General features: G+C 34.4%; 2 protein-coding genes across 13 annotated transcripts in view; one reads left to right on the forward strand and one right to left on the reverse strand.

Annotated features, from left to right (window-relative positions):
* NAXD (NAD(P)HX dehydratase) overlaps positions 1-27,028 on the forward strand; it is an 86,174-nt gene that overhangs the window by 55,776 nt on the left and 3,370 nt on the right. For all 7 annotated transcript variants that reach the window (XM_051984189.1, XM_051984190.1, XM_051984192.1 and 4 more), the window contains 4 exons: positions 14,620-14,670; positions 14,761-14,865; positions 16,213-16,333; positions 25,742-25,862. In XM_051984189.1, the coding sequence (XP_051840149.1) occupies positions 14,620-14,670; positions 14,761-14,865; positions 16,213-16,333; positions 25,742-25,862 (398 nt within the window). The remainder of the gene's footprint in view (positions 1-14,619; positions 14,671-14,760; positions 14,866-16,212; positions 16,334-25,741; positions 25,863-27,028) is intronic.
* Positions 25,083-27,028, reverse strand: part of CARS2 (cysteinyl-tRNA synthetase 2, mitochondrial) — a 78,721-nt gene continuing 76,775 nt past the window's right edge. For all 6 annotated transcript variants that reach the window (XM_051984198.1, XM_051984197.1, XM_051984199.1 and 3 more), the window contains one exon: positions 25,083-25,846. The gene's annotated coding sequence lies outside the window, so the exon portion shown is untranslated. The remainder of the gene's footprint in view (positions 25,847-27,028) is intronic.

The raw sequence follows: 27,028 nt of genomic DNA on the forward strand, positions 1-27,028 counted from the left end.
AATCTTTTAAGTGTTGTAGTGTTTTGTGTGTATCTCATTCTTTCCTCTCCCTGCCACCTCTTCTTCTTTAATTCTGCTCCTTAACTTGTCTTGCTCTTCCTCTTATTCATGGCCCTCTCCCTTATCTTTCCCCCAGCCTTTGCTTCCCCTTCCACCCATCCCTCCCACCTTATGTTTTTTATAAATTGTAGAGGGCCAGAACTCTGAAAAAGTATGCTTGAATCGAGGACAGAGGGGCACTTATAGTAAAGCACCTACTCAGTGTGCTAATGGTATACTTAATGTGACGGTGATGTAATGGGCAGTAGGCGCATGCTCAGTGTGCTGTAGTGATGTAATCATACTGCGGTATGTAAGGGACACAGAGGACCCTCAGCCATGAGCACAGAAGAGTCTCAGACACAGACACAAAGAAGATTTGGGACTCCATCTTTGACCAGTGGTATATCCTTCAGTGGTATATATGTAGTGTTGCTTTTTTAACCTATTCCTGATGTGAGTAGGTTTTCAGCATACAAGCCTACCCACCTCCACTCTCAGAAGCATTAGCTTCTGTATCTGTTTTTCCTCTAGAAAGGTTTACCTTTTTCTAGGTGGTTTTGTTTTTTAGAATCAGATCAAACTCAACTTTGCCCCAATCTTTCTTTTGACCTACCTAATTGCTGACGTCAGTTTTAAACCTATAGTATGCATTTCCATATAAAAAACATAAACAATTTGTCCATGTTAAGAAATTGATCTTTGATATTGTTATGTGTTAAATTTTCTATGGAGTTTGGATTTGTTTGAAAGACAGACTTGAAAATCTGCAAGTTCATTGAATATCCATTTTTTTCATTCAATATTATTTTGCTGGATATGATATTTTTGGCCATATGCCTAGTTCTTTTGATTGGCAGTGTATATAATTCCAGGATCTGCAGTTTTTTATTGTGGCTGCTGCGAAGTCCTGTACAATTCTAATTGTAGTTCAATGTATTTGAATTTTTTTTCTTTTTTCTTGCAGAAATTTCTCTTTGATCTGAGAGTTTTGAAATTTGGCAATAATATTCCTATGTATTTTCCACAATTTTCTCTTTGAGGTGGTGATCAGTGGATTTTTTCTATTTTTACTTTCCTCTCATGTTCTTTCACTCAAGGACAATTTTCTTAGACTATGCCTTGCATTATTGGGTGGAGGTTCTTTTTTGGTCACAGTTTTCAGGTAGCCCAATTATTTTTATATTTTCTCTTCTTCATCTGTTTTTCTTATGTTTCACATTCTTTTCTATTTTTTCATTCTCTATTCTGTTTTGTTATTTCTTGGTCTCTTATAGCTTCATTGGCTTTCCCTTGCTTAATCTAATTTTCTTTTTTTTGGGGGGGAGGTTCATTGAAATTTTCATTATTTTTAAACTTTCTTTTTTTTTTTTTTGTTTTAAATAACTTTTTATTGACAGTAATTTTTTACAGCATTATCCCTTGCATTCACTTCTGTTCTGATTTTTCCCCTCCCTCCCTCCACCTCCTCCCCCAGATGGCAAGCAGTCCTTTATATGTTAAATAGGTTACAGTATATCCTAGATATAATATATGTGTGCAGAACTGAACAGTTTTCTTGTTGCACAGGGAGAATTGAATTCAGAAGGTAGAAATAACCCGGGAAGAAAAACAAAAATGCAAGCGGTTTATATTCCCAATCTAATTTTCAAAGAGTCTTCTTTAAGACTCTGCATCACACTTGTCAGATTGGCTAGAGTGACAGGGAAAGATAATGGGGAATGTTGGAGGGGATGTGGGAAAACAGGGACACTGATACATTGTTGGTGGAATTGTGAATACATCCAGCCATTCTGGAGAGCAATTTGGAACTATGCTCAAAAAGTTATCAAACTGTGCATACCCTTTGATCCAGCAGTGTCTCTACTGGGCTTATACCCCAAAGAGATACTAAAGAAGGGAAAGGGACCTGTATGTGCCAAATTGTTTGTGGCAGCCCTGTTTGTAGCGGCTAGAAGCTGGAAAATGAATGGATGCCCATCAATTGGAGAATGGTTGAGTAAATTGTGGTATATGAATGTTATGGAATATTATTGTTCTGTAAGGAATGACCAGCAGGATGAATACAGAGAGGACTGGGGAGACTTACATGAACTGATGCTAAGTGAAATGAGCAGAACCAGGAGATCATTATACACTTCGACAACGATATTGTATGAGGATGTATTCTGATGGAAGTGGATCTCTTCGATAAAGAGAGCTAATTCAATTTCAATTGATCAAAGATGGGCAGAAGCAGCTACACCCAAAGAAAGAACACTGGGAATTGAATATAAACTGCTTGCATTTTTGTTTTTCTTCCCGGGTAATTTTTACTTTCTGAATCCAACTTTTCCTGTGCAACAAGAAAACTGTTTGGTTCTGCACACGTGTATTGTATCTAGGATATACTGTAACCTATTCAACATGTAAAGGACTGTTTGCCATCTGGGGGGAGGGGGCAGAGGGAGGAAGGAGAAAAATCGGAATAGAAGTGAGTGCAAGGGATAATGTTGTAAAAAATTACCCTGGCATGGGTTCTGTCAATAAAAAGTTATTTAAAAAAAAAAAAAAGAAGAAGAAGCTTTCCCAATATCTATTAATCATTAAAAAAAAAAAAAAGATTGTATCTCCTTTTTCTAGTTGATTAATTTTTTTTTTAATAATCTTAGTTTTTCCTCAATGTTTCTCATTTGATTTTTAAATTCTTTTCTAAGTTATTCTATAACCCAAGGCAGGGAAACCATTTCTGCTACTCTTTGAGAGGTAAAAGAAGCTTTTTTTACTTCAGTGTCCTTTTGTGAAGATGAACCCCAATCTTCCCTATCCCCATAGTAAATTTCTGTGGTTGGGTTCATTGCAGATTTCATTTTTTTTTTTAAGGAGAAGTATTAGTGTAAGCACCTCTAATTGTAGGGTGGGGGGATGTTGTCTCTAGTGCCAGTTAGCGCTCTGTCCTGGAACCCCAAACTAAAAGCTCCACTCTCCTGCAAGTGGCCCCCTTGCCTCTGTACTGATGTTCCCTCAAAATTCCGGGACTCAGATCCCAACTCCACAAGCTGTCCAGGAGGTGAAAGTTTCTGTGGTTCCTCCCACCAAATTCAGCGAGACCCAGGGATCTCCATTTGGGGTTTCTGGGAAGCTAACTGGGAGGTGTTAGTAGTTCACAGTGATTAATCCCTCGCCTGGGGCCTTTCTTCAGACTGTCCCAGGAGTATCCTGTTCAGTCCCAAGACCTCTTTCTCTTTCAGCAGTCTATGTTCTCATTTGAAATCTGGAGAGGTTGCAGTTTACTGACTTACCCCCAAGAGGTAAGTATTAGGTCCCCAATTTTAGAATCCGAGGTCCTTTCTAATTTACTTTCCTCTCACTCTCCAGGCCTCTCCATGCAGAATTCCAGCCTAAGCATTCAAAGCCACTAGCACTTTCTTTATTATCCGGTGGAATGGTCTTTTCTCTCTCTTCCTGGATGTTGTCTCCCTTTCACTTGTCTCACTTCTCAGTCTCCTTTGCTGGTTTATTATCCTAAGTATGGGTGTATCTAATCTCTTTTTATACCCTCATTTATGATTTCATCATTTTTCATGGATTTCATTGTCATCCTTGAAGATGATTCATAGACCTATCTATCCAGGCTTGGTCTCTCCTGGAGATTCTATCGCTCCTGTTGCTCCTGTAACTGTCCCCACCTACCTATAAGATGTTTCAAATTAGGTATTCCTAAGATATCTTAAACTTAATATGTCCAAAACAGAATTCATTATCTTTTACCATCTTTCCAATTTCTCCATTTCTATTGAAAGCACCATCATTCTTCCAGTCTCCACATTAGCAAACTGACCTCCACCCTCTCTCACCCCATATATTAAATTATTTATGAAATCTTGCTGGTTCTCAACATTTCCCTTATCTAGGTTTTTTTTTTTTTTTTTTTCTTCTGTTCATGAAGCCACTATACCAGGTTAGGTCCTCTTACTGCTTCTCTCATCTTAACTTTTTGCAGTAATCTCCCATTTGGTCTTCCTGCTATAAATCTCTCCCCATTCTGGTCTATATTTCATACCTCTGACTAGTCACTTCTCTGTTCCACAAACCTTAATGGCCCCTATTGCTTCTATGATCAAATACAAATTCCTGTTTAGCTTTAAAATTTTTTCACAACCTGGCCCTAACCAGTAATCTTTCCAGCCTCATTATGTATTTCCATCACCATCACTACCACTATCCCTTTCTGTATCTTGTGGTCTGGCTAAACTTGCCTTCCCCTTTACTCATAGATAATATTCTCTTATGTGTCTCTGCTTTTCTACTGTCCATCACCCATACCAGAAATGACTCTCTTCTTCCTTCTGTCTCATAGTCCTAAACCCTTTTCTGACTGCCCAAGTCTTTTCTGATAGTACCTTCTTTTTCTTTCAACTATTTATTTAACTATCTTGAATTTGTGTGTATATGTATACATATATACACATGTGCCGTATATATGTTAGTGGTTATATATATGAATATGTATGTATTCACTCATATACATTTAAATAAAACATATAATATCCTGTATATACGTATATTTATATATTTTATTTTCCCTGATAGAATATAAGCTCGAGGAGCAGAGTCTATTTTTATTTTTGTCTTTTGAATCTCCTGTATTTAACACAAATGGCAGGGTACATAGTAGGGACTTAATTATTTGAAAGTCTTTACCAATGAAAAGATACCTCCAAAAGTGCCATCCACATCCAGAGAGAGAACTATAGAGACTGAATGTGGATCAAAGCATGTGTATTTTTTTTTTTTTTTTGCTGTTGTTTGCTTGCTAGTTTTTTTGTTTGTTTGTTTGTTTGTTTTTGCACAGCATGATGAATATGGAAATATGTTCAGAAGACTTATACATATTTAACCTATGTCAGATTGCTTGCTATCTTGGGGAGGGAGAGTGGGAATAATACAGAAAAAAATTTTGGAACTAAGGTTTTGCAAAGGTTAATGTTATTTATATATTTATATTTATAATCTTTACATGTATTTAGAAAAAAAACAAAATGCTATTTTAAAAAGCCAAATAAAAATTTTAGATCAAAGAGAAATAAAGAAAAGATGCTTCCTGTTGTTTGTTCTGCCACAGAATAAAGGTTCCTCCCTCTGCCCCAATGTTCATCATTCTGAATAGTCCACATTGGTTCTTTCCTTCCTTCCTTTCTTCCTTCTTACATCCTTTTTTCCTTCCTTCCTTCCTTCCTGCCTGCCTGCCTTTATCTGCCCCTCCCCCCCATGTTCATCATTCTGAATAGTCCACATTGGTTCTTTCCTCTCTCCTTCCTTTTCTCCTTTCTTCCTTTCCTTTCTCCCTCTCTTTCTCCCTCCCCCCCTTTGTCCCTTCCTTCATTCCTTTCTTCCTTCTTCTCTCTCTACCTTCCTTCTTTCCTTTCTCCCTCTCTTCCTCCCTCCCTTCCTTCTTCCTTTCCTCCTTATTTCCTTCCTTCCTTCCTTCCCTCCCTCCCGCCCTCTCCCTTTTTCATTTTCTTTCATAATAAAGGATCTCAATTTAAATGTATCACCAATTAGCACAAACTTTCTATGAGCTGTTAACTTTCCATGGTATATATTTGATCAGGGTTTGAATTGGACAAGCTTTATTTAAATATTTGAAATATTATTTACAATAGCTTTATATAATCTTATTTTATTTTACCTAGATTTGTAGAAGCCACTATATAGAAATAATTTAGAGCAATTGATAAATTAGAGCTCATTGATTAGAGCCTCTACAACCTAGAGACCTAGGTTGACAGCTGGAAAATAGAATTTCTCTCTTCAGTCCTTATTTTGCAAAATTTTCTGTGGAGAAATGAAATCTCTGATTTGAAGAACATTTTAAAGAACTATTTTATTAATTGTACTTACCATGATAATTGGAAGAGAACTTGGGGCATGTCAAAAACAGGGAAATGAGAGAGTGTGTGTCTGGTTCAGGCTAATTGTGATTATAAATCGGAACAGTAGATAAGATCATAAATTACCTGCTATTCAAAGCTTCATTTAAATAACTCTTTTGTCACTTTCCAGTTTGCTTTTTTCTGTAATGAATTGTTTTTCATCTTTGCCTTTCCAAACAACCTATATCCAACATAGTTTAATTGTCACTAACAGACAACAATTTTTTTAAATTACTGATGTTTTTAATTGATTGAGATGAACTTACTTTACTTAGCAGTTGAAATATGACACATTTAGTATTGGTCCCATTAGGTGATCATTAATTTTGCAAGGAAAAAAACATTCTGAAAGGTTACATGCTTTTTGCAAGTATAAATACAGGTCATTGTATTTATGCATAATGTGGTGTTGCTACAGTAATGAATGAATGAATGGATAGAACACTAAAACTTGTAATCCTCATTTGTTGCTGCCTCTCTGGTTATCAAAACACAATCAGTTTATGTTCATGAAAATGCCCAAATTTGGGGTGCTATCAGGAAAGGATTTGCTGTTTAGACCTGGAAATAGTGATAAGAAAGGAGACACAATATACAAGTCTTTGGATGTTGATTGAGAGAACAGAAAGGAGGATTAGAGCTGTGAACAGAATTCCTGGGAGCTTCAGAAGGAGGTGATGGTTCAATTCTGAAATAAGAAGCTGTGATAATAGAAGCCTTGGTGGTGGAACGAGTAGCTATTCATTTCTTTTTAAAAAGGGCCGAGAGAATAGGGAGTGATTAATGAGCCAGCAGTGGGTGCATTCAGGATAAATAATTTGAGAGGCAATCAAATACAATTTAACAGTAGCACTGGATGACACGTTGTGCAAATTAGAGGCATTGAAGATTTTACTGGTTTTGGAAGAATGTGGAATTAGCATGGTGAGCATAAGTAGTTTGTCAGGTGGTACCATTCAGATGCTTTAAATTTTATCCACTTACTAAAAAATGGAATTTAATAATAGTTCAGAGGAGATGGTGGGGTAGAGAAATGGGGGGGGAGGGTAATTCTCCCTGGGAAATTCCCATTTGTGAACAGCATTTTGCCAAGCAAATTTTTGGCCCATATTGTTGCTTTCTTTCATCTAATACTTGGCACCCTTGGGTTATTTGTTATCTGAGGGACTGGCTTTCCTCACTTTGGCAGGTCATGGGGGAAAAAAATAAGAGTAGTAACCAAGAAACAAGTTACTTCTATAAACCGAGTTGAGAAAGTCTTCTCTGTCAGGACCTCTAGTCAGGTGGTATTTCATTCCTCAGGGAGAATCATAACTGGAATCATGATTTTTGAAAGATACTTGACTTTTAAAGATTATGTCACTGGCTCAGTGTGTTGACAGTTTAGTTGGACATTATGAGAAATTATTGGGCCTTTATTGGTGATCCTGACCCCCCTTAATGTGTCCTTATCAGTGATAATCCTAGAATTAAGTAAACCAACCCTTTTTTGTTTTTGTTTTTCTTTCTAGTAGACCAGTTCTTGCTGAAGGATTTTGAAGGGCTGTATTTTTTGTTTGTTTGTTTGTTTTTTAAATAACTTTTTATTGATAGAACCCATGCCAGGGTAATTTTTTTTTACAGCATTATCCCTTGCATTCACTTCTGTTCCGATTTTTCCCCTCCCTCCCTCCACCCCCTCCCCTAGATGGCAAGCAGTCCTTTATATGTTGAATAGGTTACAATATATCCTAGATACAATATATGTGTGCAGAACTGAACAGTTTTCTTGTTGCACAGGGAGAATTGAATTCAGAAGGTATAAATAGTCCGGGAAGAAAAACAAAAATGCAAGCAGTTTATATTCATTTCCCAGTGTTCTTTCTTTGGGTGTAGCTGCTTCTGTCCATTTTTGATCTGAATTAACACTCTTTATCGAAGAGATTCATTTCTATCAGAATATATCCTCAAACAGTATCGTTGTTGAGGTATATAATGATAGCCTGGTTCTGCTCATTTTACTTAGCATCAGTTCATGTAAGTCTCGCCAGTCCTCTCTGTATTCATCCTCCTGGTCATTCCTTACAGAACAATAATATTCCATAACATTCACATACCACAATTTACTCAACCATTCTCCAATTGATGGGCATCCATTCATTTTCCAGCTTCTAGCCACTACAAACAGAGCTACCACAAACATTTTGGCACATACAGATCCTGAAGGGCTGTATTGTGCCAACTATTGCTACTACCATTAGTAGTAGCTGCAGGGTACAAAGTAATAGATGGTTGATGTAAAAAAGATGGGAACTTTGTGGGAAAGGAACCACTTCATCTTAGAAGTAGTGTGTGGAGGAGAGGAAAGCCAGGTATAGATTAATTGTTTCCATCCTGTATTTTAAGAGAGTATGTTTCTTCCAAAAGAAGCTAGGTGAACTAAAATTTTGCAAAAAAATTAGCCCAGGAGAATTGGAAAAATCTTTTAAAAAATTCTAAAGACACAAAGAGAAATAAATTTGATGTAGAAGATCCAGGGAGTTTTCAAGAGATCTAAATGTGTGCTGGGGGTATTTACTGATCATGTCATTATTTATTTATATAATGTTAAATTTTATTTTCAAAGATCAGGCTTCTATCTCCATTACCCTGGCTTTTTCTCTCCATTGAGAAAGCAAGAAAAACCAAACCCCTATTACAAATGTCTATAGTCATTATAGTTATTTTGTTGTAATCAGTCAAAATTCATCTTCTCATCCTCCCATTGTCATTCCCCATTGAGAATATCAGAAAAATGAAACTTATTACAAATATGCTTCATGGAGTCATTGACTTCTCTCTGATCTGTTCTAACTTTCAAGGAATTTGTTGTTTAGACAAGATTTTATACATCTTATGCCAAATTATTAATTCACTTCCCAGTGCTTTCTTTCACAACTCTCCCAGTGTTTTCTTCAAGCTTTCTCATTCTATTTATGAAAACATTTTGAACCTTTTTTTTTATAATCCTTTATATCTTCCAGAAATTTTAGTTGAATTTCTGCTTAAGCTGCATTTTTTTTTCTGAAACATTGCCTATACTTGTTTTACAGTCATTTTCTTCTTCTGGGATTGTATGTTAAGTGTCCCTGCCACCATAATTGGTGGGACTTCTTTTTAAATTTTCTTTCTTTTTTTTTTTTTAATTTGCTCATTCTTTTAGCCTACTTCCCTACTTCAGACTTGACATTAGGGTTGGACTCTGACACTTCTGAACTCTTGAGTATCATTTAAAATCACAGGAAAAGATTGGGGAGATCTGTAAGCTTTTCAGCACTCCCAAAGTGGTCTAATTCAGGGTAAAGTCTGATAACTGTACCCCATTTCCCACCTCTACTCTGATTGAGTTCACAAGTTCCTGACTTGGATTTAGGTTTGTGTAGATGTAAACTGCTACTGGAAAGAAAGTTCTCAGCCCAGAAAGACCAATATGTAGGCCCTGCCTTGGTCTGGAATTCCTACACTGGTTCTTCTTTCTAGGTTGGATTAGATTCTAAAATTGAAATGCTGCTTTGTGCTATTACCACTAATTTCTGAACTTTCTTCTTTCTCTATACATATCGCAGCTCCTTATCTGCAAACATCATTCCCCTACTCAGGTTCTCTTATCTTCCCTGGAGCTTTGGAGAAGATGGCAAATCTGCCATTTTATCCTTTCCCATTATAATGCCTAGGTATGTGGCAAGACACATTTTTGTTGTGTTACTTGTCTCTCTCTCTCAGGGTTACCATATCTTGTACCATGCATATCCTGGTTCCTACCTGCCCCTAGTGTCTGCAAACCTCTCCCTGTCTTCTGTACCCAGATAAACTGGACAAATGAGTCAAGTAACTTTTTCTGAATTTCTGCATCAGGATTCAGTCTGGTTCATTATCTAGATTTGATTGGAGAAGTTTATGAAGGAGAACTCACTGCTCTGCTTCCTATTCATCTTGGAGCACATGCAATTTTAAAATACATGTAGTTAAGTGTTTTTTTTTTTTTAAATCAAATAATGGAAGATGAATATAAAAATATGTCATAGTCTTAAAAAAATAGTTTTAAAAACAAATATTGGTTCCTAAAACTGATTAAAAAAAATCATACTTATTCTCAGTAGAGAAGTTTGGAATAAAGATTTAAGTTTACTCTGTCAATCCTCCAAGTATTTATGAAGAGTCTGTTATTGAGTACAAAATATTGTGACCCAAAGACAAAACGAAAAATAGTCCCTAACCTCATGGACCTCATGTTCTTCTGAGGAGGGGATTACAACAAGCATTTATTAAGTACTCACTGTCTTCCAGGCCTATAAACAAATAAGCATATCCATGATAATTTGAGGAGAGAGATGGCTAGCATCCAGAAAGATCAGGAAAGACTTTTGTTGTTAGTGTCAAAAGAATTAAACCTTGAAGGAAATTATGGATAGTAAGAGATAGAAATGTGGAGGAAATATCTTCCGGATTTGGGGGACAGCCTAAACAAATTGTGCAAAGTTAAAAGGGAGAGTAAATGCTAAATAGTAGACCCATTTGGCTGGAATTTTAAATGCAAAGGACTAAATAATGCGCAATAAACTTGTAGTGTGTAATAAACTACTGCCAGATTGTGAAGGGTTTGAAATCGCAAACAGGGAGTTTGTATTTTATCCTAGGAGCAGTAAAGAATCATTGAAAATTCTTGAACAGCCAGTTGATCAATGATGGACAGAACCAGCTACACTCAGAGAAAGAACACACTGGGAAGTTAATGTGGACTACTTGCATTTTTGTTTTTCTTCCCAGGTTATTTTTACCTTCTGAATCTGATTTTTCTTGTGCGACAAGAGAACTGTACAGATTTGTACACATATATTGTATTTAAGATATACTTTAACATGTTTAATATGTATGAGACTGCCTGCAGAGGAGGGGATGGAGGGAGGGAAGGGAAAAGTTGAAACAGAAGTGATTGATAAGGGACAGTGTTGAAAAATTACTCATTCATATGTTTTGTCAATAAAAAGCTATTTTAAAAAATAAAAAAAAAATTCTTGAACAGGAGAGTGACTTGTGCTTTATCAATTAGGAGTGGCACTTTGGTAGAAGTGAGTCACACTAGATGAAACTTTTTTTTTAATGTTTTTTGATCGGTTGAGCAGGTTTGTTGCTTAGTTGTATCCTATTTTTTGTGACCCAATTTGGGGTTTTCTTGGCAAAGACACTGAAATGGTTTGTTGCATCCTTCAGCTCATTCTGCAGATGAGGAAACTGACTTGCTCATAGTTACACAGACAGTAAGTGTCTGATTTGAACTCATGATTCCCAAGCCAGTTTTCTGTTTTGTCTTCTAGCTGCTCCATGTTGATCAGGGAAATGCTATAAATATGGGTTATCTGGATTTTACTTAGCATAGCATTTGACAGTCTTAACTTTTTATTCTTGTGGATGAGACAGAGAGATTTAGGCTAGGTAATAATAGAGTTAGGTAGAACTGATTGAAAGACCAAATTGAAAGAATAATCTTAAATAGTTTGATTTTTAACTTTGAAGGATTTGTCTAATGGAGTGTGCCAGGGACCTCTACTTGATCAGAGGAGGGCTAGAACATTGAGCTGACTTGAACAAGATGGAATAGAACAGAGATGAAAGAAAAATCATGTGCCTCAGTAGGCTCATCTGGGGAAACTGAAGTGTATAGATTTTTAATATATTGCAAATATAATAGATGGGAGTATTGTGCAATCTGAGGCTCCAGGAGAAGAGTAGTGATGGTTCCACATCTGAGATACTGTGTTTCTGCACTATCACATATTATGAAGAATGCCAGGTAAAGCTGGAAATATCTAGAGAAGGTAGGGAAGAACTTCAAAATGATGTCATTTGAGACTAAGTTGAAGGAACTAGGAATATATAGCCTGGAAAAGAGAAAATTTAGAATTAGATCTAATACTTGGGATTAAGGGGAAGGATTTGTCTTGTTCTATCCATTTGATTCCTAGAAAGCAGAACTAGGCACTGTGGGTGGAAGTTTATAAAGAGGCAAATTAAGGCTTATTATAAATAAACACATAATTAGAACTTTAAAAATAGGATGGGTGGCCTTTTTTCACTAGAAGTCTTCAAATAGAAGTTGTGTAATTCTAGTCAGTATATTGTAAAAGGGGGATTCTTGTTATGTGTTAAAATATTTGATTTTTATGGTGTCTTATAATGACTCAGGCTAGCTATGTAGAGTATTAGACCTGGAGTCAGGAAGACTCATCTTTCTGAGTGCATCTGGCCTCAGATACTTCCAAACCATGTGATCCTGGGCAAGTCATTTAACCCTGTTTGCCTCAGTTTCCTCATCTGTAATATGAGCTGGAGAAGGAAATGGCAAACCATTCCAGTGTCTTTGCCAAGAAAAGGGGCAATGAAAAATTAGACTAACCAATAATAACTGATTCTGTAATCCAAGATTCAGTTATACTAACTTTAGCAATCATAGACTCATGGTTTGGCTATGCTTTGCCCTCCAGAAGTTAGTACAACAATGTTCTCTCCTTTTGAATATGGTATTGTAGTGCATTTTCAGTAAGTTCTAATTGCCTGCTAATTGATCAGTCCACATGGAAGAATAAACAAATATAAGGCTATTCTGTGGTCTGCTCTGAAGTTCTAGGTCTTAAATTAACCTAATGATTTCTCAAAGAAAAATTAACTATATTCCCAGGAAACAAACTTGGAGAGTCCCTACTATGAGGGATTAAGATGGAAACATGGAGTAATAGTAAAGTGACTTTTTAAATTTCTTTTCTTTTTAAAAAAATATTTATTTTTAGCATCTTTTTTCTATATAAATTATGAGTTTCAAATTTTCTCCCCTGTTTGTACTCTGTTCCCCACCCCCTGAGAAGGCAAGTGATATGATATAAGTTATACATATTTCCATATTAGTTATATTTTTTAGGATTATACTGATTTTTTTATTGAAGTTTTTTATTTGCAAAACATGAAAAACATGCAGCATTGATTGTTGAAAAACCTTGTTCCCAATATCCCTTCCTTCCCTTCATCCCCTCCCCTAGATGGCATTTATTCCAATATATGTTAAACATGTAAAAATATATGTTAAATCCAATATAGGCATACATATTTGTATGATTATCTTGCTGTACAAGAAAAATCAGATCAAAAAGTAATAAAAAAATGAGAAAGAAAACAAAATGCAAGCAAACCACAATAAAAAGAATGAAAATGCTATGTTGTAATCCACCCTCAATTCCCAGTCTTCTCTCTGGATATAGAAGCCATATTTTTTAAAGCATTTGAAAACTAAAGTTTTATTTCTCTGGAGGTGGATAGTATTTTTTCATTGTGAGTTCTTTGGAATTTGGAATAGCTCTGAAAAACTTGTGTGGAGAATGGAATAAGTTGATTGGATAAGAAGAAGATGTCATATAAGAAAGAAGAAAAAGAAATCACCATTTATCCAATGCATTCTAAATATTAGGCAATGTGCTAAGTGCTTTTACAAATATTATTTCATTTAATCCTCATAACAACCTGGACGATAGGTGCCGTTGTTAGTTTAATAAACTGAGGCAGAAAGTGGCTAAGTGACTTGCCCAGAGTTACAAACCTAATGATATTAATAGTTGACATTTATTGTTGTTGTAGTTCAGTTTGACATTTATTGTTGTTGTAGTTCAGTTTGACATTTATTGTTGTTGTAGTTCAGTTTGTAGGCTTTTGTAGGCTTCATTTATAACCAGGCATTCTGCATTCCAAATAATTGTGATTTAAATATTTACTTTTGTACATTAGGGGGTCTAACAATATTCACTTCAATACTGGTGCAGTCTTGGCTTAGAGCAGCAAACTTTTTACTCTTGAGATCAATTAACTTTCAATTACCATAATTTTTAATTCAACAAGTATATTAATTTTCATTTGCAAATGCTTTGGATTTGAGGTTTAATCTGTGTGAACTATCTGCTTTATTGACTGTGTAACTCATTCTCAGTTGAGAACTTTTCAGTGGCAAGATGAAATTCATTAATGTGACCCTTTCATCTAAAAAGAAAATGCTAGGTGATAAAGAATTGGAAATTGAGGAGATACCAAGCAACTGGGGAATGGAAGAACAAATGTTCTCGTAATTATGATGGAATACTATTGTCCTACAAGAAATGATAAGGATGTGTCAGAAAAACCTGAAAGAACTTTCATGAGCTGATGCAAGGGTAAATAATACTGTATAGTAACAACAATATTGTTAGATAATCAGCTATGAATGACATAACTCTTCTCAATAATACAGTGATCCCAAATAACACTGAAGGAATTATGATGAAAAAATCTATCCAGAGAATAACTAATGGTGTCTGAATACAGATTAAGGCATACTATTTAAAAATCTCTTTATTTTTCTTGAAGGTTTTTTTGTATGTTTTCTTTTACAACATGACTATTATGGAAATATTTTGCATGACTATACCCATGTATACCCTGTATCATATCTCTTGCTTTTTTAATGGGAGGGGCAAGAAGAAAGGGAGAGAATCTGGAACTCCACATTTTAAAAATGAATGCTAAAAATTGTTTTTACATATAATTGGGAGGAAAAAACATTAGATTTTCTTCTTACTCTTTTGGAGAGAAAAAATCATAAATATCTTGCTATAAATTTCTTCTTTCCTAGGGCATTATAGAAAAAACCAAAGACAGGGGTATTCCTCTGATCATTGATGCTGTAAGTAGTACTTTCCTTGATTTTCATTTCTTATCCTGTGCTAAGGAACTTAAATTCTACCAAATAAACAACTGTTATTGTTTTATACAGGATGGGATTTGGCTCATTACTCAGCAGCCTTCCCTTATTCAAGACTATCAGAAGGCAATTCTCACCCCCAATTGTGCGGAGTTCAAGCGACTCTATGAAGCCATGGTGAGTTAATTGACCAAAGAAAAGGCAGTAATGCATAGTAGACACTGGTTTGAGGTTGATGCTGTCACTTACTCGTTTTGTGACTGTTCAAGCCATCTCCACTCTTCAGTTTGCTCAAGTGCAAGATAAAAGGATTGAACTAGGTGACTTTATCAAAGGTCCTTTCTAGCACTGTGATCCATAATTACAAGATACATTCTATTTTTATCTTTTAAAGAAGAGAAATTTCATTTACAAATGTTTTGTTAAATTTTTTTTTAACCTTTGTACAGATCATATATAGGACAAGATAAATATTCACATTTTTTCCCACAGTAGTTTTTTATGTAAAGATAGTTTTCAACATTTATTTTTATAAGATTTTCATTTTCATTTTTTCCTCGCTCCTTCCCTTCCTCCCCTCCCCAAGATGGAAAACAATCTTATATAGGTTAATACTATATACATTCTTAGGAAATTTTTTTATTTATTCAAAATTTTTATTGATTTATTTTTACATTATCTTCATTTTAAAATATATCTCTCCCTTCTTCTCTATGGATGGAATGAGTAGATTTCAAGCAATTAACATTAACTATTAACAAAGAATAAGAAAAGAGAAGAAAAATCAGTTCAGGAAAGCCAACTAACACATTTAGTAGGTTTGGTGAAATCTACAATACAAACCCTTAGTCTTCCACCTCTTCAATGAAAGTAGGGAGGTCTAATAGACTTCTTTATGAAGTCTTTCTGTTTTGTTGTTCAGTCATTTTTCACTTGTGTCTGACTCTTTATGATCATTTTGGGGGTTTATTTGGCAAAGATACCGGTTAAATGATTTGCCCCCTGGTCACATAGCCATTAAGTGTCTGAGGCCAGATGAGTTTTCCTGACTCCAGACCCAGTACTCTATTGACTGTATCTCCTAACTGCTCCAAGTCTTTCTATGGGATTTCTTTCTTTCTTTTTTTTTTTTAAATAATTAATAAAGAAATAGATATATAAGAATGTCCCTTGCTTGCTATTTTTTAAAAGCTTGTAATAATTGAAGATGTATTTTTTTTGTGTGTTAGCTTTTTTCCCCTTCATTTAACCATTTTTTTTCCATTGAACAATTATTTTATTTTTTCTCCTTCCCAACCATTCCCTTTCCCACTAGAAAGAACAAGAAACCCAGAAGAATGTTTGTAGTAAATAAGGCCAAACAAAATTTCACATTAACTTCATCCAGAAGTATGTGTCTCATTATGCATAATCTATCATCTCTCAGATCTCTGTGTGGAGAAGTAGGTAGCAGTTTTCATTGGTCTTCTGGAATCATGATCATTGTAGTAATCAGGTTGTTCTTTTTTTCCCCTTGTGATACAGTTTAACACTTCAGTAGTTAGCAGTGATCTTCATGGATGTGTATTGAAACTCAGTCAAGCCTTAGGGAATTTGACAGTTGTTCTAAAAGGAGAGAAAGATGTTATTTCAGATGGTGAAAAGGGTAAGTAATGAGTTTTACCTAACTTGTGACATGGCTAAATTTTTTTTTTATGTATTTCTGTTGGGATCATTTTATATTTTGATCAAGCTATTTAGAAATGAGCTTCCTTTAGATTTTATCACCATACTCTCAAAGAATTTCCTTGCTTTTTAAAAAGAATTATTGTAATTCTTAATTTAAAAAAACATTTAAATTTGGAGTTCAAAATTCTTTTCCTCTCCCCCAGCCCCTCCTTTAACCACTGAAAAGGCAAGCAATGTGATACACATTATACATGTGAAGTGAAACAAACAAAACATTTCCATATTAACTATGTTGCAAAGAACAACAAGAAATATATAAAATGAAAAAATATAATGCAATCTGCTCTCAATGTTCAAAAGTTTTCCTGTGGAGTAGACAGCATGTTTCATCATGAGTCCTTTGGATTTGTCATGGATCATTGTATTGATAGAGTAGCCAAGTCTTTAACAGCTGTTTGTTGATAATCTGCTTCTGCTCACTTCACTTTGCATCATCAGTTCACAGAAATCTTCCCAGTTTTTTCTGAAATTATCCCTTTTTTTTTTTTTTTTTTTTTTTTTTTTTGAGGCAATCAGGGCTAAGTGACACATGGTCACATAACTAGTAAGTATCTGAGACTGGATTTGAATTCAGACTGGATTTGAATAACTCCAGGGCCCATACTCTATTCATTATACCATCTACCTACCCCCCTCCCCCTTTCATTATTTCTTACAGCACAATAATATTCCATCACAATCATAAACCAAAACTTGTTCAACCATTTCTGCAGTTAATAAGCATTCCTTCAATTTCTAATTCTTTCCCACAAAAAGAGCTGCTAAAAATATTTTTGTCAGTCTTTTTTCCTTTGATTTCTTTGGGATATATCATTTGTTATTTTTCTTTTCTGTCATGAACTAATCTGATAGTTATCAGTTACCGAGGGGTATTTTCAATATCCATTTTTCTAATTATTAGTAATTTAAAAGCATTTTTGTAGGACTATTGATAGCTTTGAATTCTTTTTCTGAAAATTGCCTGTTTATCCTTTGACCATTTGTCAACTGGGGGAAGTGCTCCTTATTTTTATAAATTTGGCTCAGTTCCTTATAAATTTGAGATATGAGGTTTGTATCACAGAAACTTGCTATAAATTTCTATTTCCAGCTTTCCTTCTAATTTGGCCTGGAATTGTAGGGGGAAAAACAACTTTTTTTTTCCCTCTCTATCTCTTATTTGATTATAAACTCATCCCTTATGCATAGATCTGACAGGCAGTTTTTCCTTTTTTCCTTTAATTTGCTTATAATATTACCCTTTAGGAAAGGGACCTGTATGTGCCAAAATGTTTGTAGCAGCCCTATTTGTAGTGGCTAGAAACTGGAAAATGAATGGATGCCCATCAATTGGAGAATGGCTGGGTAAATTGTGGTATATGAATGTTATGGAATATTATTGTTCTGTAAGAAATGACCAGCAGGATGAATACAGAGAGGACTGGCGAGACTTACATGAATTGATGCTAAGTGAAACGAGCAGAACCAGGCTATCATTATATACCTCAACAACGATACTGTTTGAGGATATATTCTGATAGAAATGAATCTCTTCGATAAAGAGAGTTAATTCAGATCAAAAATGGACAGAAGCAGCTACACCCAAAGAAAGAACACTGGGAAATGAATATAAACTGCTTGCATTTTTGTTTTTCTTCCCGGACTATTTATACCTTCTGAATTCAATTCTCCCTGTGCAACAAGAAAACTGTTCAGTTCTGCACACATATATTGTATCTAGGATATATTGTAACCTATTCAACATATAAAGGACTGCTTGCCATCTAGGGGAGGGGGTGGAGGGAGGGAGGGGGAAAAAAATCGGAAAAGAAACGAGTGCAAGGAATAATGTTGTCAATATAAAGTAATCATTAAATAAAAAATAAAAATTAAAAAAAAATTACTCTTTATATCTACATCAAGTACTTAATTTGGTATACAATGTGAGATGTTGGTCTATGTCTACTTTCTGCCAGACTGCTTTATGATTTTCCTTGGAGTTTTTGTGGAATAATGAATTCTTTCCTCCAAAGTTTAATCTTTGGAGTTATCAAACACTAAATTAACACAATATATTGTGTGTTTATTCCATTCCACTGATCCACTACTCTCTTTCTTAGCCATTATCAGATTGTTTTGATGATTTCTAGTTTATAATATTGTTTGAAATCTGGGACTGCTAAACCACCCTCATTCACATTTTTTAATTGATTTTCTTGGTATTCTTGATCTTCCCAATAAGTTTTATTATTCCTAGCTCTACAAAATAATTCTTTGGTAGTTTGATTAGTAAGACACTGAATAAATAAATTTAGGTAGAATTGTCATTTTTGTTATTTTGGCTCTAACAATGAACAATTAATACTTCTCAGATTATTTAGATGTCTTTATTTTTATGAAAAGTTTTATAATTGTGTTCATAGAGTTCCTGGGTTTGTCTTGGCAAGTAGACTCCCAAATTTTTATTTTGTATTGTCTGCAATTATTTTAAATGGAACTTCTCTTTTTACTTCTGTTGTTTTGTTGGGAAAATATAAAAATGTTGATGATTTGTGTGTGTTTATTTTGTACCCTTGTTGATTCTCCAGGGTTCTCTACATTTACTCTCAGATTATCCCATACTATAGTAATAGTTTTTATCCCTTGCAAAAAGAGCTAGTTCTGTTTCCTTGTTTATTCTTAATTTCAAATTTTTTTTTGCCTTATTGTTATAGCTATAGCATGCCTAATACAATGTTAAGTGATAGTACTGATAAAAAAAAAATCCTTATTTTACCTCTGATATTATTGGAAGGACTTCTACTTTATCTCCATTATAGATACTTGCTATTGGTTTTAGATGAATATACTTATTTTAAGAAAAACTTTATTTAGTCCTATTTTTCCTAGTAATAGGAATTATCAAATTTTTGTTCAAAACTTTTTCTTTATCTGTTGATCTAATTATGAAATTCTTGATATTTATTTTAAATTGATAGTACACTCTTCCCCTGCCAGCTGATTAGGTCGCTTACCAAAAGGTATTGTTTACTGGAGCATATAGATCCCTTTGACAGTAAGAGAAAGTAGTTGAATTTGGAAAACAGACCACAAGCTTGGAGGGGGGAGAGTCTGATAGAGTAGCTGATGGTAATCTTTGATTATCTCCCTTTTTGCCACAAGCAGCTTAGTTAATAACTTGTTAATTTGTTAATGTTAATTTCTTTTCGCAGAAGAAGGAAGAAATAACAAAAATTCTAGAATGTATCTGATTCTCCCTAACAGGAAGGAACTTGTTGCTGAAATGAAAACGATGGGAAATGTATGGGGAAATAACCCTACTATAATTTGTGATAGAGGAGAAGAAAGCCATGAATATAGTTTGCCATTCATCCTTGATTTTAAAAAGCAGATTTCAAAGGGTTCAAAAGAAAGCAGATAGGATCCCAAGAATTGAAATGTTACAAGGGAAAGTCCTTATGGTGACTCTCTCTTTGGGACCTCTATTTTAGGAAGCATCTGCCTGTGTTTCATCTCAGATTTACCTCCACTGTTTCCAGACTGCTAACCTCCTCCACCTCTCCCCTATTTGTATATTGTCTTCCCCATAGTAGAATGTAGTTCTTTAGGAGCTGGGGGGGGGACCACTGTCTTGCTTCTATTTATATCCACTTGGCACTAGTCAGTGCTTGACTCATAGCAAACATTTAATAAATGTTCCTTCTCTTCTTTCTGTCTCTCTCCCTTTCTCCACTTTCCTTCCCTTCCTTTCCTTTAGTCCCCTTTCTCTTCCATTCTTTTCCTGTTTTTCTCTTCCCTCCCTTTTTATCCCCTTCTTCTCTTCATCCTGTTCTCTCCCCTTTTTCTCTCTTTACTCTTTTCTTTTCTTTTCTCTATTTCCTCCCTTCCTTAGCCTCTATCGATCAATATTGAGTAAAAGAAGAGGATCAGAGAAAAGAAAGGCTCTTTTCTTGGGACAGATGGCATAAAAAAGAGAATGATTTATACAAACAAAATCAATGCAATCAAGATTAGAAGGGAAGCAGAAAACTGGGGGGGGGGGGGAAATTTACATCCAAGGTTTCTGATAACCACCTCATTTCTAAAATATAAAAAGAATCAACTCAAGTTTATAAGAATATCAACCATTCTTCAATTGATAAATGGTCAAAGGATATGAGTAGACAAATTTCAGATGAAGAAATTAAAGCCATTTCTAGTCATATAAAAAATGTTCTAAATCACTATTGACTTAGAGAAATGCAAATTAAGACAACTCTGAGGTATTGTTATTTGTCAGATTGGCTCAGATAACAGGAAAAAATAATAGTAAATATTGGAGGGGATGTGGGAAAACTGGGACACTAATATGTTGTTAGTGGAGTTGTGAACTGATCTAATCGTTTTGGAGAGCAATTTGGAACTATGCCAAAAAGACTATCAAACTTTGATCCAGCAGTGTATCTACTATCCCAAAGAAATCTTTAAAAAGGGAAAGGATTCTACATGTGCAAAAATGTTTGTAGCAGCTCTTTTTGTAGTGGCCAAAGAATTGGAAATTTGAGTGGATGCCCATCATTTGGGGAATGGCTGAATAAGTTATGATATATGAATGTTATGGAATGTTATTGTTCTATAAGAAAGGATCAGCAGGATGATTTCAGAAAGACCTGGAGAAATTTACATGAACTGATGCTAAGTGAAATGAGTAGAACAAAGAGAACATTATATACAGCAACAGTAAGATTGTATGATGGACTTTTCAGGCAAGGTGATTCAGGCAAATTCCTTATAGACTTGTGATTTATAGAATCATCTGTATCCAGAAAGAGAGCTAAGGAGACTGAATGTGGAGTACAACATAGTATTTTCATTTTTGTTGTTGTAGTTTGCTTTATTGTTTTTTCTTTCTCTTTTTTTATCCCTTTTTATCTGATTTTTCTTGTGCAACAAGATAATTATGGAAATATATATAGAAGAATTGCACATATTTAATCTATAATGGATTACTGGCTAGCTTGAGGTAGTGAGAGGTGGGGCATGAGGGAAAAATTTAGAACACAGGGTTTTGGAGAGGTGAATGGTGAAAATAATCTTTGCATGGATTTTAAAAATAAAAAGCTATTATTTGTAAAAAAGAGAATGACTTTTGCACTGTAAAAGACAAAACAAAAATGAATAGCAGGTTTCATACTCAAGGATGGAAATATATAAATGAATATATAGGAAAAGAAAATGATGGATGACACCTTATTTATAGCATCTTTGTATTGTAAGAGAGATCATTCCCAAAATATGTTAGAGGTAATTTGAGTTGTAGTTTAACTGAGTTTGTGATGTATAGTAAGCTTTTTCAAAAAGGATGCATGATGTGCATCATGATTTTTATCTAACAAAAGCTTGTTAATCTTTCCCCTTATGTGGAAGTGAACCAAACTATGATTCCTGGGAAAATTATAGAAAAGATCATGAAAGAAATGATTTGTGATCTTCTAGAAAGGACAGCATTGATTGTTAAAAGCTAACATAGGTCCCTTAAGAACAGGTTTTTCCAATTTTTCTAGAATTATAAAACTAGGAAATAAGTAGAAAGCTTTAGTTATCATTTAGCTAGATTTTAGCAAAGTTTTTGATAAAGTTTTTCATACCATTTAGAGATGATAGAAATAGATTAATATGGTAACACATTTAAATGGATTCAACATTTGGTGGAAGTACTCAATGTAGTATTAACATTTTTATCAATGACTTAAATAAGTTTGTTGTTGTTTATTGTTGTTATTTGGAGTTTTTCTCGGCAAAAATACTGGATTGGTTTATCATTTCCTTCTCCAGTTCATTTTCCAGATGAGGGAACTGAGGAAAAGAGGGTTAAGTGATTTGCCTAAGGATCACATGGCTAGTAAGTGTCAGAGGTCAGATTTAAACTCGGGAAGATGAGTTTCCCTGCTTCCAATCCTAGTCACTCTATCCACTTGGCCACCTAGCTACCTGGATAAAAGGATAGGTGGCTTGCTCTATCAAGTTTACAGATGATACTAGCATAAGAGAAATAAGTCAACTATTCAATAGTCAAATAGTCAACACTGCTTCATGTACCTCTGGATAAACCAGCTCAGACTTTGATTTTATGTCAGAAGCAATTCTAGTCAACAAAGATTAAAGGAAATGGGAGAAGACAAACTGTTCCCAGATGGAGCCCCCAGTTTTAGTAACTGCTTAAAATATGGCTGAAGGGCTTTCTATTTGCTGGAAGAGCATAGACAATAGGTTATGATTTAAAACAGTCTTGTATAACCAGACAAATTTGCCTCCAATTCTTTTCCAAACAGCCCAGATTAGAATGATGTTTCATGATGCTTGTGCTTAAAAATGTTAGGACTTTCTAAAGAGAACTGCCACATTCCTATCATGTTTTAAGGCTGACAAAGGATTCACCACTAACTTTATAAGGGAGGTAAATGCAAATATTATTTAATCCATTTTCAGGATGAGATAATTAAGCCCCAAGTGGCAAATGATGTATTGGTCACCCAGCCAGAATTCACATTCATAGTCAGAATATCCCAACTTCCAGGTCCATGGCTGATTTCAATATACTTATTTTGCACATATAACAACTTCTCAACTGGAGCTGCACAGCAGGCTTGGGACAGCATTAATCTCTGCTTTTACATTGTAAAATGTCTTTGTTTTTCTGGGATCAAATGAGAACAGCTCTGAGAATGTCCATGGCAAAAATGGCAAGTCTTTTTTCGTGTATGTGTGTATGAAAAGACATATTTAAATTAAGACACACATACACATATATGAAGACATATACACATATATATATATAAAACTTACGTCCAACTCCCACTGCAGACTGTTATAACAACTACAGAACCAGGATTGAAGCATTTAAGGCAGAATATTCCACCAGTATGAATGAGTTAATGCACTTCTCCCAGCACTTGATAATTTACAAGTTTTCCTTAATTAGATTCTGGAGCTTATTCCCAGCCAGAGAAGCAATAGGATTATATTGTTGTCTTAAAAGAAAAATCACTTCAAAGACCCCAGTTTCAATTAGGAAAATAGCAGTTGATTAAAGAAGTCATTAAAGTGTAAACAGAAAAGGCAGGTAGAGCAAAACACTTAAAAGTCAAATATGATCATTCTATTTGCCTTGTTTCACTTCTTTGTTCTGTTTGGAAAAAGAATAATATTCCCTTAGCTATTCTGGAGATTGGACTGAAATTCAAATTCAGCCTCACACTAGTAGCTGTGTGACCCTGGGCAAATCACTTAACCCTTTTTGTCTCAGTTTCCTCATCTGTAAAATGGGCTGGAGAAGGAAATGGCAAACCACTCTGTATCTTTACCAAATGAGGGTCATAAAGATAACTCAATAGCAACAATATTCTAGAAAGCAGTTACAAAACTGCCTTTTGACTCTTACCCCTAAAAGATTATAAGAGGAAAATGACTCATATACAAAGATACAGATACCTTTTGTGGTGGTAAAGAAATAGAAATTTATCAGGAAAAGGATGCGCCCATCAATTGGGGAATGACTGAACAAATTATGACATATAAGTATAATGGGATAGATACTAGTGTGTTTTAAGAAATGATGAAGGGGATGGTTTTCAGAGAAATCTGAACTGATAGAGTGAAATGAGCATAATCAGAATAATTTATATAATCTTACAATACACAATATTCTAAAGACAAATAATTTGGAAATAATTTAAGAACACTGATTTATCATCATGCTTGGAGAATCCATGATGAACTTTTACCCATCTTTTGAGAGGTGATGGACTTAGAATGCTCCTTGAGGTATAACTTTTGAATATGGCCAATATGGGAATTCGTTTTGCTTGATTAATAGGTTTTTTCTTTTTTTCCCAGTTGAGGGAGAAAATGAGAGGGAAGAAAATAGATTTTTGTAAATTGAAAACAAATTTCCCTAGTCAGTTTGCAGGTTGTTACCATCATGAAAAATTGCCAAAATAATTGCATCAGCATTCAGGTCTCAAAAAATCCATGAAAACTCCCACTGGTATTACTTATGAAATGTTTTAACATATAGTATGTTTAAAAGTACACAAAAATATCATATAAATAGAATAATGGAGATTTACAAAAATGACCTAATAGGTTACCCAGCCCAACTTCATTTTGCAGATTGAGAAACTTGATGTCTAGGTAAGATTATATATATACAGTAGCCTTTCCAGAAGCATAACACGAGTTAACTGATTTTTCATACAGTGGTCACACTAAAACATCTTCCTTATAGCCTTTTTCTTCAAGGCTTCTTTGGGGAAGTTAAACAGACAGTCAAATTTTAACTGGACAGGAATTCTATAGTCATTATTAAAATTATTAAGTATGATTTTTATTAAGTATTAAGACCCAACATCTAAAATTATAGTAGAGGCTCATGGGAAGTTATGATTATATGTTTGTGTGTACAAACATCACATTACATGCATATTGTTTTAAATAAGAGCCAGCTATACTAGGCATTATTTCAGGATATCAGATTGATACATTCCCTCCCCCCCCCCCCCAAAAAAAAAAAAAGTATATGTGTAAAAAGATAGATTGTGTAAAATATTTAAACTTACTGAATCAAAAACTTAATTTTTTTTCCCAGCTTTTTTCAATTGATAAATCTAAATGAGAAGTGTATGCTTGTGAAATAAGAATACACAAAATATTTTTAATTCTTTTATTTAGAAACACTTCACAAAACATGGAACCCTCATAACAGACAGTAGCTATTTTAACTGTGTAATTTCACTTTGTACAACCTGAAGAAGCCGATGACATCAAAATTAAAATCTCCAAGGATTTCTAAGTATTTCAAAATAGATTTTTCTTATCTTCAGAAGTGTCCCTTAAATTTCATGTCTATATAAAGCACATTTGTTTTCCTAACACCTGCAAAGAAAAAATTCTTTGGTATTTTATTGCTTTTTTTTTCCCCTTTCTACTTCAAATCTCTTCTAGAGCCTAGGTCCCATAACATAAAATGATGAGGTTCTCAAAAGTAAGTCAAGTTGAAATAATTTTTCCCTTCTGAATATTTGGGACCATGAAATGAATTTATCTAAAATTTTAATTTTTTAATTCCCTTTTCCCCACTTCTGATAATATTATTGGAGGATGAGGACTTTTTTTTTTTTTTTTTTTTTTTTTTTTTTTGCATATAACTTCCATTTGTAGTTTGGATTGTTTTAATTTTTTAAAATAACAGCTTCTACCAACTCCATATTTTCTTATCGCTCTCCCTCCTTTACTGTCAAGGATTCATATTTGTAAAATGTACAAGAAAACACACAATTCACATATATTCACATTTACTTTTGTTTAGTGATCGTGTGTAGTCATGAAGGAAGCCGTCGAAGGTGCGGTGGACAAGGAGACCTTCTAGCAGGCTCACTTGGAGTATTAGCACACTGGGCGTTCCTTGCTGGACCTGAAAAAACAAATGGGTATGATTGTTTTTCATTTTACTACAATCAGAAACATAATTTTCTAGACTTAATATCTCTTGATTTTTTTTCCCCTTACTAGCCCCAACATTCTTCTTCTCTTTCTTTCTAATCTCACAAGCAAGTGGTAAATGGTGCACTTTTGAGTCTCTTTTTAAAACATCACATTTAATTAAAACTAACTGTTAAGCATTATAAATTAGAAAATGTTATTGGGCATTGTCTAAACTGGTTGTATTTTATAAGTTTTTAAAAAACATGAGTAAATTAATTTACCCTTAAAGAAGCAAGCTATTTAAGAAAGAAAACATGAAAACACTATTTTAAAATTTTTTTCAGAGCCATTCAAGGGTTGTTATTAGATGTTCTTGCCACACAATATAGGTACAAAATCAGATTTTCCCAGTGCCCACCACAGATTCTGCTTGTGATCTAGATTTGTGTAGCAGCTAATTACTGAGGAATGTGATAATGTCATGTATTTTTACAAACCTTAACCTCTCTAAATGACATCAATTTCCTTCCAAACTACCTCATACTAAGAAGAAACTACCATACTAATAAAAAAACTAATTTTGTAATAATACTACTTACTACATAACAAAGTATGCTTGGAGGTATGTTGATTGTACTATCTAGAATAGTGGTATTAAACTCAAGGCCTGCTGCAGTGAACAGGAACCCAATTAAAATGTAATTAGGAAGTGCTTAAAAAATAAATAAAAATATAATACCACATAGATAATGTTTATAGGAGTCCATTTTTATTTGAGTTTGCCCTAACTGATCTGGAGTTCAGAAATGACTTTCAAATTCTTCCTCAAATTGACAGAACTTCATTCAACTATAAATTGTTACTTTTGGCATAAGAGAGCCCTACCTATATTCGGGTTCTACCTTAATGCCTCAGAAGGGTCATGGCATGCAGGTGAACCAAAAAAAATCAACAAAATACAACCAGTTTAGATTAGGAGGCGCTGAGTTATGAAAGCCTTCTGAGAGCAGGAACTATCTTTTGTATTTTTGAGATCCTAACATTGCTTAACATAAGGCTTGGTATACAGTCGGTGCTTTGAAAGTGTTTATTAACTGAATGATAATTACTTTGGGCATATCACAATTTCCTTTTTCATCATCTGGAAAATGAAGGGGTTCAACTACATAAC

The sequence above is a fragment of the Antechinus flavipes genome, chromosome 3, assembly GCF_016432865.1.
Source record: "Antechinus flavipes isolate AdamAnt ecotype Samford, QLD, Australia chromosome 3, AdamAnt_v2, whole genome shotgun sequence".
In the NCBI taxonomy this organism is placed as follows: domain Eukaryota; kingdom Metazoa; phylum Chordata; class Mammalia; order Dasyuromorphia; family Dasyuridae; genus Antechinus; species Antechinus flavipes.